General features: G+C 38.8%; 1 protein-coding gene across 36 annotated transcripts in view; it reads left to right on the top strand.

Moving 5' to 3' along the window:
- Positions 1-21239, top strand: part of PCM1 (pericentriolar material 1) — a 108997-nt gene that overhangs the window by 69876 nt on the left and 17882 nt on the right. For 22 of the 36 annotated variants that reach the window (XR_003309364.2, XM_026453924.2, XM_026453927.2 and 19 more), the window contains 4 exons: positions 63-199; positions 16033-16179; positions 19142-19339; positions 20640-20699. Coding sequence is in view for 34 of the 36 variants with exons in the window: in XM_026453924.2 (XP_026309709.1) it covers positions 63-199; positions 16033-16179; positions 19142-19339; positions 20640-20699 (542 nt within the window). In the remaining 2 variants the exon portion in view is untranslated. Of the gene's footprint in view, positions 1-62; positions 200-16007; positions 16180-19141; positions 19340-20639; positions 20700-21239 lie in introns of those variants that run through there. The other 14 variants (XM_026453946.2, XM_026453931.2, XM_026453934.2 and 11 more) reach the window with 2 other exon arrangements.

Genomic DNA, 21239 nt, shown 5'->3' on the forward strand with positions numbered 1-21239 from the left:
ACATATATGTATACATAATAGGCTTTGTTATGCTAATGTATCATTTTCTTTTTAAAAATTAGAAACTCCCATTATTGAAAATCATAGTTCACAACAACCTGTAAGTGAAGTTTCTACTGTCCCATGTCCTAGAATTGATACTCAGCAGCTGGACCGGCAAATTAAAGCAATTATGAAAGAAGTCATTCCCTTTTTGAAGGTAAGCAGTTATTTTAAAAAATAAACAAAACTTTGTGTTTTGTTTTTTAATTTGTACAAAAGACCTTATTGTGATAAAGTTCAATGGTATAGGTAAACAAAAGAAAAAAAAAACTACCACCCATAATTTTTTTACCCTACCAACTTTTTGCTTGCCATACCAACATTCTGTAAACCTGTTAGTAATATTTTGTACACATGTGCATATTCTGCTTTTTTCATTTACTGTACCATAAACTTTTTTCTAGATCATTATTTTTCTACTGCATTTTTTCAGGATTTATTACCTTTATTTTAATTTTATTTTATTTTTTATTTTTGTGAGTAGTAGATGTATATATTTATGGGGTATGTGAAATAGTTTGATATAGGCATGTAATATGTAATAATCACATCATGGTAAATGGGGTGTCCATCCCTTCAGGCATTTAACCTTTGTGTTGCAAACAATCCAGTAATACTCTTTTGGTTATTTTAAAATGTATAAATTATTGACTGTAGTCACCCTGTTGTGCTATTAAATAATGCATCTTATTCATTCGTTCTACTTTTTGTACCCATTAACCATCTCCCCTATTCCCTACTGCCCTTCATAGCCTCTGGTAACCATCCTTGTACACTTCATCTCCATGAGTTAAATTGTTTTAATTTTTAGCTCCCACAAGTGAGAACAAAGACAAACAGAAAGAAGTTTGTCTTTCTGTGCCTGGCTAACTTCACTTAACATAATGACCTCCAGTTCCATCCACGTTGTTGCGGATGACAAGGTCTCATTATTTTTTATGACTGAATAATACTCCATTGTGTGTATGTACCACATTTTCTTTATCCGTTCATCTGTTGATGGACACTTGGGTTGCTTCCAAATCTTGGTTGTTGTGAACAGTACTGCAACCAACATGGGTGTGCAGATACCCCTTTAATACACTGATGTCCTTTCTTTTCTGTATATACCCAGCAGTGGGATTGCTGGATCATATGGTAGCTGTAGCTCTATTTTTAGTTTCTTGAGCAACTTCCAAACTGTTCTTCAGAGGGGTTGTACTAATTTACATTCCCACCAGCAGTATATGAGAGTTTCCTTTTCTCCACATCCTCACCAGCATTTGTTATTACCTGTCTTGGGGATAAGTGCCATTTTAACGGAGGTGAGATGATTTCTCGTTGTAGTTTTGATTTTTCATTTCTGTGATCATGTTGAGCACCTTTTATATGCCTGTTTGCCATTTGTATGTCAACTTTTGAGAAATGTGTATTCAGATCTTTTGCACATTTTTTAATTAGATTATTAGATTTTTTCCTATAGAGTTGTTTGAACTCTTTATATAATGCTGGTTATTAATCCCTCGTCAGATGGATGGTTTGCACATATTTTCTCTCATTCTGTGGGTTGGCTTTTCACTTCGTTGTTTCTTTTGTTGTGCAGAAGCTTTTTAACTTGATGTGATCCTGTTTGTCTACTTTTGCTTTGGTTGCCAGTGCTTGTGGGATATTGCTCAAGAAAGTTTTGCCTAGACCAATGTCCTGCAGAGTTTCCCCACTGTTTTCATATAGTAGTTTCATAGTATGAGGTCTTAGATTTACGTCTTTAATCCATTTTGATTTGACTTTTGTATATGGTGAGAGATAGAGGTCTAGTTTCATTCTTTGCTTAAGGATATCCAGTTATCCCAACACCATTTATTGTGAAGAGACTGTCTTTTCCCCAGTGTATGTTCTTGGCACCTTTGTTGAAAATGAGTTTATTGTAGGTATGTGGATTTGTTTCTGAGTTCTCTGTTCTATCGGTCTATGTGTCTGTTGTTTTTATGCCAGTACCATGCTGTTTTGGTTACTATAACTCTGTAGTATAATTTGAAGGCAGGTAACGTGATTCTTCAGTTTTGTTCTTTTTGCTCAGGATTGCTTTGGCTATTCTGAGCTTTTTTTGTGGTTCTATATAAATTTTAGGATTCTTTTTTCTAATTCTGTGAAGAATGTCATTGGTATTTTGATCACAATTGCATTGAATCTGTAGATTGCTTTGGGGAGTATAGACTTTTTTTTTTATACTTTAAGTTCTAGGGTACATGTGCACAGCGTGCAGGTTTGTTACATATGTATACATGTGCCATGTTGGTGTGCTGCACCTATTAACTCGTCATTTACATTAGGTATATCTCCTAATGCTATCCCTTCCCCCACCCCCTCCCCACAATAGGACCCAGTGTGTAATGATCCCCTTCCTGTATCCAAGTGATCTCATTGTTCAGTTCCCACCTGTGAGTGAGAACATGCGGTATTTGGTTTTCTGTTCTTGCAATAGTTTGCCGAGAATGATGGTTTCCAGCTGCATCCATGTCCCTACAAAGGACATGAACTCATCCTTTTTTATGGCTGCATAGTATTCCATGGTGTATATGTGCCACATTTTCTTAATCCAGTCTGTCACTTTTGGACATTTGGGTTGATTCCAAGTCTTTGCTATCGTGAATAGTGCCGCAGTAAACGTACGTATGCATGTGTCTTTATAGCAGCATGACTTACAATCCTTTGGGTATATCCCCAGTAATGGGATGGCTGGGTCAAATGGTATTTCTAGTTCTAGATCCTTAAGGAATAAATTTCCCTCTACACACTGCTTTAAATGTGTCCCAGAGATTCTGGTATGTTGTATCTTTGTTCTCATTGGTTTCAAAGAACATCTTTATTTCTGCCTTCATTTCGTTATGTACCCAGTAGTCATTCAGGAGCAGGTTGTTCAGTTTCCATGTAGTTGAGCGGTTTTGATTGAGTTTCTTAGTCCTGAGTTCTAGTTTGATTGCACTGTGGTCTGAGAGACAGTTTGTGATAATTTCTGTTGTTTTACATTTGCTGAGGAGTGCTTTGCTTCCAACTATGTGGTCAGTTTTGGAATAAGTGTGATGTAGTGCTGAGAAGAATGTATATTCTGTTGATTTGGGGTGGAGAGTTCTGTAGATGTCTATTAGGTCCGCTTGGTGCAGAGTTGAGTTCAATTCCTGGATATCCTTGTGAACTTTCTGTCTCGTTGATCTATCTAATGTTGACAGTGGGGTGTTAAAATCTCCCATTATTATTGTGTGGGAGTCTAAGTCTCTTTGTAAGTCTCTAAGGACTTGCTTTATGAAACTGGGTGCTCCCATACTGGGTGCATATGTATTTAGTATAGTTAGCTCTTGTTGAATTGATCCCTTTACCATTATGTAATGGCCGCCTTTGTCTCTTTTGATCTTTGTTGGTTTAAAGTCTGTTTTATCAGAGACTAGAATTGCAACCCCTGCCTTTTTTTGTTTTCCATTTGCTTGGTAGGTCTTCCTCCATCCCTTTATTCTGAGCCTATGTATGTCTCTGCATGTGAGATGGGTCTCTTGAATACAGCAAACTGATGGGTCTTGACTCTTTATCCAATTTGCCTGTCTGTGTCTTTTAATTGGACCATTTAGTCCATTCACATTTAAGGTTAATACTGTTATATGTGAACTTGATCCTGCCGTTATATTAGCTGGTTATTTTGCTCGCTAGTTGATGCAGTTTCTTCCTAGCATCGATTGACTTTACATTTTGACATGTTTTTGCAATGGCTGGTACCTGTTGTTCCTTTCCATGTTTAGTGCTTCCTTCAGGATCTCTTATAGGGCAGGCCTGGTGGTGACAAAATCTCTATAAGCATTTGCTTGTCTGTAAAGGATTTTATTTCTCCTTCACTTATGATACTTAATTTGGCTGGATGTGAAATTGTGGGTTGAAAATTCTTTTCTTTAAGAATGTTGAATATTGGCCCCCACTCTCTTCTGGCTTGGAGAGTTTCTGCCAAGAGATCTGCTGTTAGTCTGATGGGCTTCCCTTTTTGTGTAACCTGACATTTCTCTCTGGCTGCCCTTAACATTTTTTCCTTCATTTCAACTTTGGTGAATCTGACAATTATGTGTCTTGGATTTGCTCTTCTCGGGGAGTATCTTTGTGGTGTTCTCTGTATTTCCTGAATTTGAATGTTGGCCTGCCTTTCTAGGTTGGGGAAGTTCTCCTGGATGATATCCTGCAGAGTGTTTTCCAACTTGGTTCCATTTTCCCCATCACTTTCAGGCACACCAATCAGAAGTAGATTTGGTCTTTGCACATAATCCCATATTTCTTGGAGGCTTTGTTCATTTCTTTTTACTCTTTTTTCTCTACACTTCTCGCTTCATTTCATTCATTTGATCTTCAATCACTGATACTCTTTCTTCCAGTTAATTGAGTCGGTTATTGAAGCTTGTGCATTTGTCACGTAGTTCTCGTGTTATGGTTTTCATCTCTATCAGTTCTTTTAAGGTCTTCTCTGCATTGATTATTCTAGTTATCCATTCATCCATTCTTTTTTCAAGGTGTTTAGTTTCTTTGCGCTGGTTACCTATTTCCTCCTTTAGGTCTGAGAAGTTTGATTGATTGAAGCCTCCTTCTCTCCACTTGTCAAAGTCATTCTCCCTCCAGCTTTGTTCCATTGCTGGCAATGAGCTGCATTCCTTTGGCGGGGGAGATGCGCTCTGATTTTTTGAATTTCCAGCTTTTCTGCCCTGCTTTTTCCCCATCTTTGTGGTTTTATCTGCCTTTGGTCTTTGATGATGGTGATGTACTGATGGGTTTTTGGTGTGGGTGTGCTTTCTGTTTGTTAGTTTTCCTTCTAACAGTTAGGACCCTCAGCTGTAGGTCTGTTGGCGTTTGCTTGAGGTCTACTCCAGACCCTGTTTGCCTGAGTGTCAGCAGCAGAGGCTGCAGAAGATAAAATGTTGCTGAACAGTGAGTGTTGCTGTCTGATTGTTGCCCCGGAAGCTTCATCTCAGGGGTGTACCCTGCCGTGTGAGGTGTGAGGTGTCGGTCTGCACCTAGTGGGGGATGTCTCCCAATTAGGCTACTCAGGGGTCAGGGACCCACTTGAGCAGGCAGTCTGTCCGTTCTCAGATCTCAACCTCCGTGCTGGGAGATCCACTGCTGTCTTCAAAGCTGTCAGACAGGGGCATTTACCTCTGCCAAGGTTTCTGCTGCTTTTTGTTTAGCTATGCCCTGTCCCTAGAGGAGGAGTCTACAGAGGCAGGCCGGCCTCCTTGAGCTGCAGTGGGCTCCACCTAATTTGAGCTTCCCGGTGGCTTTGTTTACCTACTTAAGCCTCAGCAATGGCGGGCGCCCCTCCCCCAGCCTCACTGCCGCCTTGCAGTTAGATGTCAGACTGCTGTGCTACCAATGAGGGAGGCTCCATGGGTGTGGGATCCTCTGGGCCAGGTGTGGGATATAATCTCCTGGTGTGCCGTTTGTTAAGACCCTTGGTAAAGCACAGTATTCTGGTGGGAGTTACCCGATTTTCCAGGTGTGGTGTGTCTCAATTTCCTTTGGATAGGAAAAGGAATTCACTTATCCCTTGCGCTTCCCAGGTGAGGCGATGCCTTGCCCTGCTTCAGCTCCCGCTGGTTGGGCTGCACCCACGGACCAGGGCCAACTGTCCGACATGCCCTAGTGAGATGAACCTGGTACCTCAATTGAAAATGCAGAAATCACCCGTCTTCTGTGTCGCTCACGCTGGGAGCTGGAGGCTGGAGCTGTTCCTTTTCCGAGACATTTTAAGAATATTGATTTTTCCAATCCATGAACATGGAATATCTTTACATTTTTATGTCTTTTTAAATTTTTTTCATCAGTGTTTTATAGTTTTCATTGTAGAGATCTTTCACTTATTTGGTTAATTCTTAGATATTTAATTTTATTTGTGTCTGTTGTAAATGAGATTACTGTTGGCATATGGAAATGCTACTGATTTTTGTGTGTTGACTTTATATGCTGCAACTTTACTGAATTTGTTGATCGGTTCTAATAGTATTCTTGTGGAGTCTTTAGGCTTTTCCAAGTATAAGATTATATATATCATAAACAAGGATAATTTGATTCTTCCTTTCCAATTTGGATTCCCTTTATTTTTTTCTCTTGTCTGATTACTCTAGCTAGGACTTGCAGGACTATGTTGAATAACAGTGGTGAAAGTGGGCATCCCTATTGTGTTCCAGATCATAAAGGAATGGGTTTTAGTTTTTACCCATTTTGAATGATACTAGCTGTGGGTCTGTTGTATATGGCTTCTAGTATGTTGAGGTATGTTTCTTCTATACCCAGTTTTTTGAGGGCTTTTATCAGGAAAGGATGTTGAATTTTATCAAATGGTTATTCAGCATCAGTTAAAATGATCATATGGGTTTTGTCCTTCATTCTGTTGATAAGATATATTACATTGATTGATTTACCTATGTTGAACCATCCTTGCATCCCTGGGATAAATCCCACTTGGTCATGATGGATCGTCTTTTTAATGTATTGTTGAATTCCGAGGTATTGGTTGTAATGTCTCCTTTTTCATCTCTGATATTATTTAGGGTTTTTATCTTTTATTTCTTAGTCTGGTTAATGGTTTGCCAATTTTATGTATCTTTTAAAATACCAACTTTTTGTTTCGTTGCTCTTTTGTGTTTTCTTTATTTCAATTTCATTTATTTCTGCTTTGATCTTTATTTCTTCTATTTTGGGTTTGGTTTGCTCAGGCTTTTCTTGTTTTTTAACATGCATTATTGTTTTCATGTCTGTTACATATATTCTTTTGGATTTGAGGTTACCATGAGGATAGCAAATACTGTCTTATTTAACCCAGTATTTTAAACTGATGATAACACTGACTGCATAAACAAACAAGCTAACAAAATGAAAACTCCTGTAAATGTTAACTTTGTTCCCCTGCTTTTTAACTTTTTGTTGTTTCTCTTTATATCTTATTGTACTATGTCTTGAAAAGTTGTAGGACTATTTTTGATTGGTTTTATGTTGATAATATATATTTTATATTGATATATGTGTATTTGATTTTATATTGATCATCATTTTGTCTTTCCACTTAAGAGTAGTTTACACACCACAATTACAGTGCTATAATATTCTGTGTACTTTCTGTTACCGGTGAGTTTTGTACCTTCACATGATATCTTTTTGCTCATTAATGTCTTCTTTTAGATGCAAACAAGGTGTTTAGTATTTCTTGTCAGACAAGTCTGGTGTTGATGAAATCCCTCAGCTTTTGTCTGGGAAGGTATTTCTCCTTCATGTTTGAAGGATATTTTTTCTGGATATACTATTCTAGGGTAAAAGTTTTCTTCCTTCAGCACTTGAAATATGTCAGGACACTGTCTCCTGACCTGTAAGGATTCTAGTGACAAGTCTACTGTCAGATATAGTGGAACCCTGTTATATGTTGTTTGTTTCTTTTCACTTGCAGCTTTTAAGGACCTTTATCCTTGATGTTTGGGAGTTTGATTATTAAATGCCATGAGATAGTCTTATTTGAATTAAACTATCTTGGTTTTCTGTAACCTTCTTGTACTTGAACGTTGTTAAGCTTTCTACCTCTGTCTCTCTCTACCCCCTCTTTAAGGCCAATAACTTAGATTTGTCCTGTTGAGGTTATTTTCCGGATCCTGTAGGTGTGCTTTATTGTTTTTTATTTTTTTTCTTTTGTCTCCTCAAATTGTGTTTTCAAAGAGCCTATCTTCAAGCTAATTATTTAGCTTGATCAATTCTATTAAGAGATTGATGCATTCTTTAGCATGTCAGTTGCATTTTTCAGCTCTAGAATTTCTGCTTGATTCTTTTAAATTATTTCAATCTGTTTATTAAATTTATCTATGAATACAGAATTCTGAATTCCCAGCCAGGTGCTGTGGCTCACACCTGTGATCCCAGCACTTTGGGAGGCCGAGGCGGGTGATTACTTGAGGTCAGGAATTTGAGAACAGCCTAGTCAACACAGTGAAACCCCGCCTCTACCACAACATACAAAAAAAAAAATAGCTGGACATGGTGGTGCGCACCTAATAATGATGGTTACTCAGGAGGCTGAGGCAGGAGAATCGCTTGAACCCGGGAGGTGGAGGTTGCAGTGACCCAAGCTTGTGCCGCTGCACTCTAGCCTGGGTGACAGAGCAAGGCTCCGTCTGAAAAAAAAAAAAAATTCTGAATTCCCTTCCTGTGTTATCTTGAATTTCTTTGAATTTCCTCAAAACAGCTATTTTGAATTCTCTGTCTGAAAGGTCACATCTCTCTGTTTCTCCAGGATTGGCCACTAGTGCCTTATTTGGTCCCCTTGTTGAGGTCCTGATTTTCTGTATGACCTTGATGCTTGTGGATGTTTGTCGGTGTCTGGGCATTGAGAGTTAGATATTTTTTGTAGGCCTCACTGTCTGGGCTTGTTTGTGCCATTCTTCTTGGGAAAGCTTTCCAGGTATTCAAAGGTACTTGGGTCCCAAGCCCAAAAACACTGTGGTTTTTGCAGACTCGTAGAGGTGTACCACTTTGGTGATTTTGGATAAGATCCAGAATAATTCTCTGAATTACCAGGCGGAAACTTTTGTTCTCTTCCTTTGTTTTTTCTCAAATAAGTGGAATCTCTATTATGAAATGCCTGGAGCTGGAGATGGGGTGATGGAGGCACCTCTTTGGTGACTACCCCTGGGACTATGCTGGGTCATACCTAAAGCCAGCACAGCACAGCACTGGGGCTTGCCCAAGACCCTCTGTAACCGCTACCTGGCTACCGCCTAAATTCGCTCAAGGCCCTAGGGCTCCTACCATTAGCAGGTGGGGAAGCCAACCAGGTTTGTGTCTTTCCCTTTAGGTTAGTGAGTTCCCCCAGGTCCCCATCGGGTCCACAGATACCGTCCTTGAGCTTAGACATCTACCTGGTTTTCTGTCCTACTGTGGCTAAGCTGGCCTTAAAGCCATAAGACAAAGCCCTTCCCACTCTTACCTCTGCTTTCCATAGGCAGAGGAGCCTCTCCTGGTGGCTGCCACCACCACCACCGGCCCATGAGTTCTGCTAACATTCATTTAAAGCCCAAGGGCTTTTTAAAGTCAGCTTGTGGTGAATGCTGCCAGGCCTGGGACTCACTCTTCAGGGCAGTCCTCTGGCCCAGGGCAGGTGCCAAGTTCTTGAATTGTGGATCCCAAGAGCCTGCCTGGTGCTCTACCCCACTGTGATTGCACTGGTACGTAAGGTGCCAAAGTCCCCTTTTTCCTCTCTTTTTCTCAAGCAGGAGGAATCTTTCACCATAGCCACCACAGCTCAGTATACGTTGGGCCTCACCTGAAGCCAGAACATCTCTGAGTCTCACCCAAGGCCCGTGGCATACTACATGGGTATCACTGTCAGTTATTCAAGGTCCAAAGCCTCTTTAGTCAGCAGGTTAAGATTAAGCCAAGATTAAGCCTTCCATGACTGGGTCCTTCCCTTTAAGGCAGTGGATTTCCTTTTGGGCCAGAGTGTGTCTAAAAATGTCATCTTGGAGCTAGGGCCTGGAATGGGGACCTCACGACTCTGCCTCTGTCCTGCTGTAGCTGGAGCTGACGTGGTATGCAAGATGCAACACAAAGTCCTTTTTATTCCTTGCTCTCTTCTCCTCAAGCAGAAGGAGTCACTTGCACTGCTGCAGTCAGTGCTGCCTGGGGTTGGGGGAGGGGTGTCGTCAGCAATTCAAGACGGTCTTTCCTACCCTCTTCAGTGCCCCTTTCAGCAATACGAAGTTAAAAGCAGGTACCATCATTGCTCACCTGATTTTTATTCTTACAATGGTGTTTTGGTGTGTAGTTGTTAAAATTTGGTGTTCCAAAAGGGGAAGATGAGTGGTAGAGGCTTCTGTTCTGCCATCTTGCTCCACCCGTCTTTTTTTTTTTTTAATGGTTCCACAACATTCCTTCCAAAATATTTATAAAATGCCTACTTAATGCCAGGTTTGGCAGACCTAGCAGTGAACAAGGCCTTTGCTCTCATGGAGCTTGCATGCTAGAGTGGGAATACAGACTGCAGTAACATAAGTAAATACAAGACATTTAATTAACTGTATATCAGGTAATGATACGGGCCAGGCACATAATTAAAATTTGGCAATATGATGGTATCTGTTTTATATTGGATGATCAGGGAATGCTTCTAATGAGGGAACATTTAAGCAGAGACATGAATAAGGAGCCAGTGTAAACCAGGATCATTCCAGACAGTGCAATGGCCTTAAGGTAGGAATTAGCTTCGCATGTTGAAGGAAGTAGAGGGAAAGCCTATATGGTTGGAGGATATTTGTATGAGACTAAGTTGAAAGGGAGGCAAGGGCTAATTGTGTAAAATATTACAGGCCATGATTAGAAGTTTGGACTCTGCTCAAAGTTTGAAGTTTTAAGCAGGAGAGAAACTAAGTCTGCTTTGTTTTTAGAAAATTGATTATAAGGGGGTCAGGAGTATAGTGAGACCAGAAGAGAAATGATAGCGGCTTAGATATGGGTGGTGTAAAGAAATACATAATTGGGATATAGTTAGGAAATCAGTAGGTCCTACTAATGGTTAGAATGTCGGGAGATAGAGAAAACTGACTGGGAGGAAATACGATTCACTGAAATGAAGAAGGCTTGGGAGAAGGGGGAGATGAAGAGTTCTTTTTTGGTGGGGGGAGCAGTGGTTTGAAACAGAGGCTCACTCTATCACCCAGGCTGGAATGCAGTGGCGCGATCTTGGCTCACTGCAACCTCTGCCTCCTTGGTTTAAGTGATTCTCCTGCCTCAGCCTCCCAAGTAGCTGGGACTACAGGTGCGTGCCACCATGCCCGGCTAGTTTTTGTATTTTTAGTAGAGATGGTGTTTCCCTATGTTGACCACGCTGGCCTTGAACTTCTGACCTCAAGTGATGCACCCTCCTGGGCCTCCCAAAGTGCTGGGATTATGGGCTCGAGCCACCGTGCCAGCCCAGAGTTTTATTTTGGACTTTAAAATTGAACTGTCTTTTAGACAACCATAGAGCAGTCAAGTAGTCATTTGGTTACTCAGCGAATTCCAGGCACAGCTGGAGATAGACATAAGGTAGTTTATAGCATGTAGCTGCTGCCTAAAGCCAGGTCATTTGATATGAGAATAGACAGGGGCCTTCAACTGGGATGTGGGACCAGGTGATTCAGCATTTGTAAGTTGTACAAAAGCAGAGCCAGAGTTGACCAAGAAGGACTGCAAGGAGTTAGTTATGTTGATGGCTACTATGAGGTCAAGTAGTCATAGAATACAATTTTCTATTAATTAATTTTTCAGTCCCTATTGTTAAATATTTGTGTTTATTCTGGTTTCTTTTCCACACTATTATAAACACTTCTTCAATGATTGAGGATAATCTGTTTACTTTTGTTTCTTTAGAAACAATTTTTAGACATAAAATTTTTAATTCAAAGGTCATAAACGTTTTTAAAGCTTTTGAGACATGTTAAATTGTCCTTCAGAGAAACTAACCAGTTTATATTTCCATCAACATTGAAAGTATCAGACTGGTAAGCAGCACTATTAATTTTATTTTATTTATTTATTTTTTTTTTGAGACGGAGTCTCGCTCTGTCGCCCGGGCTGGAGTGCAGTGGCCGGATCTCAGCTCACTGCAAGCTCCCCCTCCCGGGTTTACGCCATTCTCCTGCCTCAGCCTCCCGTGTAGCTGGGACTACAGGCGCCCGCCACCTCGCCCGGCTAGCTTTTTGTATTTCTTAGTAGAGACGGGGTTTCACCGTGTTAGCCAGGATGGTCTCGAACTCCTGACCTCGTGATCCGCCCGTCTCGGCCTCCCAAAGTGCTGGGATTACAGGCTTGAGCCACCGCGCCCAGCCTAATTTTATTTAATAACATTGATCAGGGCAGATGGAGACATGTGCAACAAATGGAATAAGAAGACAGGACTTCTGAGATGGCACTCATTACATTCTAATTTAAAATGGAAATTTTAACAATTAGAAGTGAAAAGTAATTGTTTTCTTTTCATCCAGATATGGTAAGCTACAAAATACACTGTCACTGGGCTAGTTTATTATAACGTACTCATACTTCTCTTGGTAAGACATGTACCACAGAGAATTGCTTTCAGTGTGCTTATATTTCTTCCCTCAGCAGAAGTAATTGCTTTTTTTGAAATGTTTTGAGAGAAGAGAGATCTTTGAGAAAGCACCTGTAGAAACTGCTTTCTCTGAAGATACAGCAGAGTATCTGACTTTACAACTGAGAGGAAAAAGTCAGCTGATAGTGTCCAGATTATTCCATCTAAAAACAGAAACACTTAGCCTTGCTCTGGGCAATTGCAGCAGTTCCTAAATGGCCTTACTGTCCTTTTGCTGCTGCTTCTAACCTCTCAACCCTCCTAGTAGAGTTGTTAGCACTCCTTTTTTTTTTTTTTTTTTTTCTTTTTGAGACGGAGTCTTGCTCTGTCGCCCAGGCTGGAGTGCAGTGACGCAATCTCGGCTCACTGCAAGCTCCGCCTCCTGGGTTCACGCCATTCTTCTGCCTCAGCCTCCTGAGTAGCTGGGACTGCAGGCGCCCGCCACCGCGCCTGGCTAATTTTTTGTATTTTTAATAGAGACGGGGTTTCACCGTGGTCTCGATCTGCTGACCTTGTGATTCGCCCGCCTCGGCCTCCCAAAGTGCTGGGATTACAGGCGTGAGCCACCGCGCCCGGCCGAGTTGTTAGCACTTCTAAGGCCTTGGCACTTGCTAATACCTCTACCTGGATTGCTCTTCCTTCAGATACCTACCTACATGGCTTGTTCTCTTGAACTTCTCAAGTGTTTGGTCAAATGTTAACTGTTGCTGAGTAAACCTCTCCCTTATCCTTTACCTGCTTTGCTTTACCTCCATAGTGCTTGCATGCCACCTTTCACCTATGTAATATTTGTCTGCCTCTCCATACTAAAATATAAGATCCATGACATCTGAGATGTTGATCTCTTCATCTCTTTTGGTCACTGTCCGAAAATAATAACTGCATATCGTAGACACTCAGTAAACATTAATGAATTAATAAATGACTGGACTCTTCAACCCTCAGCTGTAGTTGAGCTCTTTAGGCTCTGTAAGTGTGAAAACAGCAGACCCATAGGATAAAGACCAGGTTCAGTATCACTCACAAAACCTTTTACAGCATGGTCTGGTCTCTTAAACCTTGTGTCCTACTTGACATTATTGAAAAAGGCACATCGCTCACATTGTGTCCCTTACCGAGAATGACCTTCTCCTCTTCCTGTGTCAGTTTCTCCTGTTTTTCAGGAGCCAGCGCAAATGTTGTTGCATGTGTTTACAGGCAGAATTCCTTCCTCTCTTCACTGTTCCTGAGATACTGGGTTCATGCTTTCATTATAGCACTTATGACAAAGGATCATAATTACTTGTATCTCCTCCCTACAATAGTATCTCATAGTACCTACAGCCAAGAAGTACTTAAGATACTGGATAAAAAGAATTTGAGGGATAAGGCATAAATATATCAGTTTTACCAACTGTTCTGTGAATTTATTTCCTGTTACTTATAAATCTATGAATATATTTTCCTTCCATAAAAGAATATACTTATAAATTTTAAGAATGTAGATTTTTTAAATAGATTTTTATCTCAGAGTTTGAAACCATTGCCTCAAGTGAATTGATTTAAACTTTCTCAGTTGTTCCTTGCTTTCATCTTAGGCCTAAATTTTAGCATTAATAGTACAAGCAATACTTGTAAACATGTCTTTTAAAAACTAAATTAGGTATAATGGTAGTAAGATTTATTTGATATATACAGTTATTTTATAAGGGTTAAAAAAACTGATTTATCTTTATGCTTAGGGAGTATAGCCTTCAGTTAGGAAATTGATTGTTTTTACTATTTTGTGTCTGATTTGATGGAAAAATTATGTAAGTTACATATTATCTGCTCAGAAACTGTTACACAGTAAAATATTTAATACTTGAGCAAAATAGAAATCACCTTGATTTTCTGAAATGTTTAAAAAGTCTTGAATTTAAAAGCATTACATTTTTTTAAAAGTGATTTTTCTTAAATGTCTAAGATGTTAGGAAATTAATGATATTTTAGCTGGATAATTGGCTAGCGACACTCATTCAATAGGTTTTCCACTTGACCTTTTAAGTGCTACTGGCATTTCTAGAGTTACCTAAAACACAAGACTTATCTTGTTACCTTGTTTAAAATCTAAATTGTTCCTCCTCACTTTACCTGTATATCCCTGATTTAAGTGATTTTGTTTCATGAGGAAATGAAATAATAAATAATTTAGCATTTCAAAAAGTTTCTGAGGCCAGCAAACAGAGTAGAACTAACAATCTGATTTTAACTATTTATGATGTCTCATTTCACTTCAAATCTTGACTTTTTTTGTAGGACTGTAGAACTTCTTTGTTAATTATGCCCAGGCAGCATTATACCCAGTCACCTGAGTTAGATTTCTTGACTCTCTTTATGCCATTACTAGTGAGTCAAAAATGTATTCTTCTCCTTAGGGTCATCAGTTTCACTTCACTTTCTTCTTTCCAGTAGCATAACCTAAATTCATGTTCTTACCTTTTGCTTAGACTACTTGTCGTAATAGGCATGAAGTAGGCATGAAGTGCATTTTTACTAAGCCATATCCTACCCAAACTCCTTAGTCTTCAAGCGGCTTCACCGCTGGATCTGGTGTGCTTTCCCACTCTAGCTACTCTCCATCTAGGTACATTCACTTCACATTATTCAGCATTTCCCATATCTACTTTTAGTTTTTCACATATTAGCCGTTTGTACAAGTTGTCTTATCTATCCAAGATGTAAAATACTTTCACTCTTTTCTGCCTGGCTGAAATATTTCTTCAAAAGTATTTGTTGTTGTCTCCAATATGCTCCTACAGCTCCTTAGAGCACCTGGTGGGTGCTTTTAAAAAATACTTATTTATTCAGTAAGTAATGTCTCCTGTGAGCCACTGTATTTTGTGATGAGAATCCCTGCAGTTAAAAAAGTGTTATTTACCAGACAGCACAGAGCTTATAGTGATTATTTATGTACATATATGACTCCTGCACTAGTATTTGACTCTCTGAAGACAGGCACAGTTTTTTGGTTTTTTTTTAGTCACCTGTCTTGACACATACAGTATTTTAAATGAGCTTAAGTCTGAGAAGGGACCTTGAACATCATCTAGTTTGGCTTCCTTATTTTGTCAATTTTATGGGGTGGGGAGAAAACTGAACTGAGAAAGGTTATAGGATTTGCTTAAATGGATTTAGAAGAAGAAGAAGGATTAGAACCTTGAGATTACTTGATACGGATGATTTATGGGGTTGACCTCAGAAACTTAACCGTGATTCATATTATTTTATAGCTCACACCTGCTTCTTAAGGAAGTTTAAGAAGAGACACTTGACTGAAGTGATTTGTTAAGAAAGTACCAAGGGGGTGATGTTAACCTTCAAGACATTTCAGAATGTTGAAAGATATTTTTAGTTGTCGAAGTGGTGTAGGGAGGAGGTGTTAGTGTCATCTAGTGGGTAGAGGCCAGGATGATGCTAAATATCCTGCAATGCACAGGATGTCAGTAATGTGAAGGTTGAGAAACCCTGAGTTAGAAAACAATAGGGAATTGGGTAGAAGGTGAGTATGCTTGTAAAAGTATTTGAAATTAACTGAAAACAGAAAGATGGGCAAAATGGAAGCTGTAGCATGAATAGTTCTCCGTAAGGTATAGAAAGGTACAGAAACGAAGTAGTGAAAAGTACTGGATCAGCCAGTTCTTTTACTGGCTATCATCTGCTTTCGTGGGTCAAAATTGCCAAACCTCTCAATGTGTATGAATAAAGTAGGAGTTTGGCTTTTCTTATGAATGAATATTTCTAAACGGGTATCTGAAAATTGAGGAGCATCTGTGCAAGAAAATTAAAAATTAACATTTTATATTATATGGATTGATTTTCTTTTTTTAAACAATAGGTAAGTTTATATTCTAACCAACTAGGATTTTTCTCAGGAGCACATGGATGAAGTATGCTCCTCGCAGCTTTTAACTTCAGTAAGGCGCATGGTTTTGACCCTTACCCAGCAAAATGATGAGAGCAAAGAATTTGTAAAGTTCTTTCATAAACAGCTTGGAAGTATATTACAGGTAAGAGTTTATACTTGTATGATTTAGCAATGTATACTATGTGGTAAGGCTTTTTTGGGGGGCGGGGGCGCAGTGAGGCATTTTCTTGCATTGTACAATTTATGCAGGTGGACATCCATTCTAGCATCCATTTGGGATGATGTTTTAATACTTTTTAGGTTGTCACTTGGTTAAAATAATATTGTATTATTAGGCCCTGTTTGTATCTTCTTTTAATTTGGTCATGTCTAAGACATATCTCTTACAAGCTTTTATTGGTTTGGTTTATCTTCTCAGTGAAAACGTTTTTAGTTTGAAATGTTTAGAAAGTATTCTGTGACTGTTCCTAAAATAATTGGCTAAAGTAATTTGACTAATCTGGGAAATTTCGGAAGCCAGAGACCAGCTGGTTGTAGAGACTTTTTAGGCTGTATCAGTACGCTTAAATTATAGTAAGTCAGTAAGTGGGGGAGAATTTGCCTACTAGGAGACATTTAGCAGTGTCTGCACACAATTTGTTTATCACAGCAAGTAGTGTGAAGAAGGTAGGGAGGGCTGAGAGGAGGACAGGTACTGGCAACTAATGGGTAGAGACCAGGAAGAATCTTGATAAACATTTGACAGTACACGGGACAGTCCCCCACAACAAAGTATTATCTGGTCCTAAATGTCAGTAGGGCCAAGGTTGAGAAATCCCATGTTAGTGTTAATAAAATTACCTTGTTTATTCCTTATGACAAACATCTTTATGTTTACCTGAGTATTTTCCCATTGAGATGGTTCAGTGATATGTATGTTTACTCTACATTAGGTGACACATTTTTCTTTTCGTCTTTATTGCAAAATTTTCTAATGAAACTTTGCCTTGTTTCTTATTTGTGTTTAAACAGGTTTTAGATAATCGGTATTAACTTTTTCCTTGGGCTTGATGCAAATTTATATCGCTGTAATTTTCCATTTTGTTAGTATTAAGACAAAAGTATAAATTGTCCGTGCCCCATTGGTACTAATTAGTAATTAGTACTAATAGATAATTTTTAAGGACTATAAGACATCAGTGGTGTTGTGCATTGTAGGAAACTATTTTAGAATAACACTAAAAGATAAATAATCATTCAAATATTTTTTATCAAGATCCATGCAGCCCTTCCTCAGTTTTGCCTTCTGTGATAATTGTGGGTAGATCCCAAAGCATTAATTTGGAAATAAGATTTTTTTCTCAGTCTGAGGTTTGACTGCTTTTCTTTCATCCCATTCTTGATTTTTCCACAAGAGGACATACATGAAGAATAAAAGTTAATTTATATTAAATACTGCCCAGAGTCTTGAAAAATTTTTATGAGCTAGAGCTTAAATTACCATCTTCTACATTTTTCCTTCTGAAACCCGTTCAGGATTTTTTTTCCCACAAAGCACCCAGCATCTGTACGTTTTTACCATAATTGTACTAGATAAGATAGTCTTTTGGTGGGAGAGAGGGTTAGGCATTGAACATCATAGTTGTTTGCCTGTATGCTAAATAGTGTAGTCCATATTTTTAGAAAGAAAAAGAGGAGTGGTTTTACTAAAAATGTCTAGAGTATACTTATTTGAAGATTCTCAACCTAAAATAATCAAAAGGGTCAGAATCTACTTTAAAGAGATTTGATTCAAGCTCAGTGTGTGAGGGATAGCTGCCTGGGAAGCACAGATTCCAAAGAATAGACATATTCCAAAGAATAGACATCAGATGTTTGGGATCATTTATATCAGGGGTCCCCAACCCCCAGGCTGGTGAGCAGCAGGCGAGTGAGCAAAGCTTCGTCTGTATTTACAGTTGCCCCTTATGGCTCTCATTACTGCCTGAGCTCCACCTCCTGTCAGATCAGCAGCAGCATTAGATTCTCATAGGAGAGTGAACCCTTCTGTGAACTGCACATGTGAGGGATCTAGGTTACATGCTCCTTATGGGAATCTAATTCCTGACCTGTCACTGTCTCCCATCACCCCCAGATGAGACCATCTAGTTGCAGGAAAATAAGCTCAGGGCTCCCACTGATTCTACGTTATGGTGAGTTGTATAGTTATTTCACTATATGTTACAATGTAATAAAGGGCACAATCAATGTAATGTGCTTGAATCATTCCGAAACCTTCCCCTAACCTATGTTTGAGGGAAACATTGTCTTCTGTGAAACCAGGTCCTGGTGCCAGAAAGGTTGGGGACTGCTAATTTACCTGGAGACAGTTTAGGGAAGCTTAACAGAATTTCAGCGTCTTTCTATATAAGGCTTAATGCGTAGTAAAGGAGGCAGTTAATCTGTAACAAAGATCAGTGGTTAGAAGGCAGGAGGTCTGGTCTCTGATGTCTCCTAGTCATTTACAGAACAAGAACAATGAGGAAGAGAGTTAATGTATTGTCTAAGAAGGAGAAATCACTAACGTTCAAGTTGCCAGGGCTTAACTTCCTCCTTTACATAATATAAATGTAGAGGGTCTTGAAATCCTGTTTTCTTTTACATGATCCTGTATATCAACTTGAATAGAACTTAAGTTTACTTTTGAAGAAAAATTTAAATTAGAATCGTTGGCTTAAGTAAAGAAGGAAGCTTTAAAAGTATACTAATGGTACATTTAGAGGTGGAAGATTTTGTCTTCTCCTTTTATAGCACTTACACATATACTATAGCAATAAATAGTATCTCCTGTACTGTCAGGGAGCTTTCTGGTATCAGAAATCCCTGTCTGAATACATTTGTGCCCAGCAGTTACATCAAATAGTGACTAAATATAGATGACCATATATGTCCTTCCCTTGTATATACTCTCTAAGCAGGACTAACAACATTCCTACTTAGTAATATAGCAGTATTCTTTACTAATACTAACCTATCTTTCCTTAGTAATCATAATCATTAGTTTTAAGTTTTTCAGTACTTAAAAGTAATAATATTCTATAATTGAAGTTCACTATCTTTAAATTATTTGGTTTATGTTTAAATAGGATTCACTGGCAAAATTTGCTGGCAGAAAACTGAAAGACTGTGGAGAAGATCTTCTTGTAGAGATATCTGAAGTGTTGTTCAATGAATTGGCTTTCTTTAAGCTTATGCAAGATTTGGATAATAATAGTATAACTGTTAAACAGAGATGCAAAAGGAAAATAGAAGCAGCTGGAGTGATACAGTCTTACGCCAAAGAGGTAAATAACATTCATGTTGATTTTAGGCTAATTGGCACATAAATACAGTTCTTAATCATTATTATTAACTAAACTCATATTTTACCTCAGCAAAAGTAGTAGTTTTTTGTAATCCCAATTAATCACATTATAAGTCATTACATATGCTAGTCACTTGTGGAATTTGAGGAGTAACAGCAGTTGCTCAAGGTCAGGAATGCAGACAGAAATTGATGTTAAATGTACATTGTCAGATAATTGTCAGATAACCAGTTCACATTACTGTCCTGTATTCGGGTCTCAAAAGAGGAGAGGAGGACTGGGATCTGGTCCTGGGCCAGAGCCGGCTGCCTGCCATGGCTGTTATCAGTCCCTGTAGATTCTTGGAGAATATGCATTACCCAGAGGTCACTCCCAGTTAACACAAATGCTTATTAGTTAGGGCTTTGGTTTTACATCCCTGTAGTTTGTTCTACCTTGTCAAATTAATTTTGATCATGTGAGATTGGATGACTGTTCAACTTGAGGCATACCAGGAAGCCTTTTCCCTAGTTTTCCTGACCCTCTTTTATGAGAAGGAAACAAGCCAAGACCCAAATAGAAAGAGACGGCTCTTCTTCCTTACAATCTAAAGTAGACGAAATCAGGCTATCCATTTCACACTTTTCATGATATTTATTTTCTGGATATAAATAAATTTAAAAATTTACCAAGTTGAAAACAATCACTGAGTATCCACTGCAAATAATGAAAAAAGACCCCAATAAGGCACATCACAATAAAATGTCAAACTCCAGAGGAAAAGATCTAGACTAGGGAGGAAAATAACATATAAAAAAGTACCCCTTCATCCATAGAATGTATGTTCCAAAACTGTGGATAGTACCAAACCCCATTTATACTGTTTTTCCCCATACATACTTATCTATGATAAAGTTTAATTTATAAATTGAGCATAGTGAGAGATTAACAATAACTAATAATAGAACAATTCTCTTGTGCTTTGGGGCCATTAATAAGGGTTGTTTGAACACTGTGATACTACAAATCTATCTGCTTACCCTAGATGGCTATTAAGTGATTAACAAGCAGGTAGTATACACAGTGTAGACATGTTAGACAATGGAATGACTCACAAGCTAAGAGCTTGAAGAAAATAAAAGCATGATACTGTAATTAATGATTAGAAAGTAATACAGGACAGGCTCAGGTCTATAATCCCAGTATTCTGTAATCCCAGTACTAGACATGAGAACTGCTAAATATGTAAGTATGTATCTAAGTATATTGCTAAATTCTGTGTAATTGATTTGTTTTAAAGGCCAAAAGGATTCTTGAAGATCATGGCTCACCTGCTGGAGAGATTGATGATGAAGACAAAGTATGTGCTAATTAATTTTTGCCTAAAAATATGACCGGGTAGTGTCTCATGCCTGTAATCCCAGCACTTTGGGAGGCCAAGGCGGGTAGATCACGAGGTCAGGAGTTCCAGACCAGGCTGGCCAACATGGTTAAACCCTGTCCCTACTAAAAATACAAAAATTAGCCGGATGTAGTGGTGCGCACCGGTAATCGCAGCTACTCAGGAGGCTGAGGCAGGAGAATTGCTTGAACCCAGGAGGTAGACATGGTATTGAGTCGAGATCATGCCACGCATTCCAGCCTGGGCAACAGAGTAAAACTCTGCCTCAAAAAGAAAAAAAAAAAAGCCTAAAAATAATACTTTTGAAACAATATAAAATTATTTTAACAGCTTTTACCTTAATGTTTGAAAGCAGACTGTATCATCACATCAAATGACCTTTTTTCTGACAGATTTTTTTGCTTTAAAAATAAAACTAGACTATTAAAAGTGGTTGTGTTTTTTATTAGATAATGATCATTATTAATATGATAGACTTACTATATAGCTTTTACACAT

Source organism: Piliocolobus tephrosceles, chromosome 7, assembly GCF_002776525.5.
Source record: "Piliocolobus tephrosceles isolate RC106 chromosome 7, ASM277652v3, whole genome shotgun sequence".
Taxonomy (NCBI): domain Eukaryota; kingdom Metazoa; phylum Chordata; class Mammalia; order Primates; family Cercopithecidae; genus Piliocolobus; species Piliocolobus tephrosceles.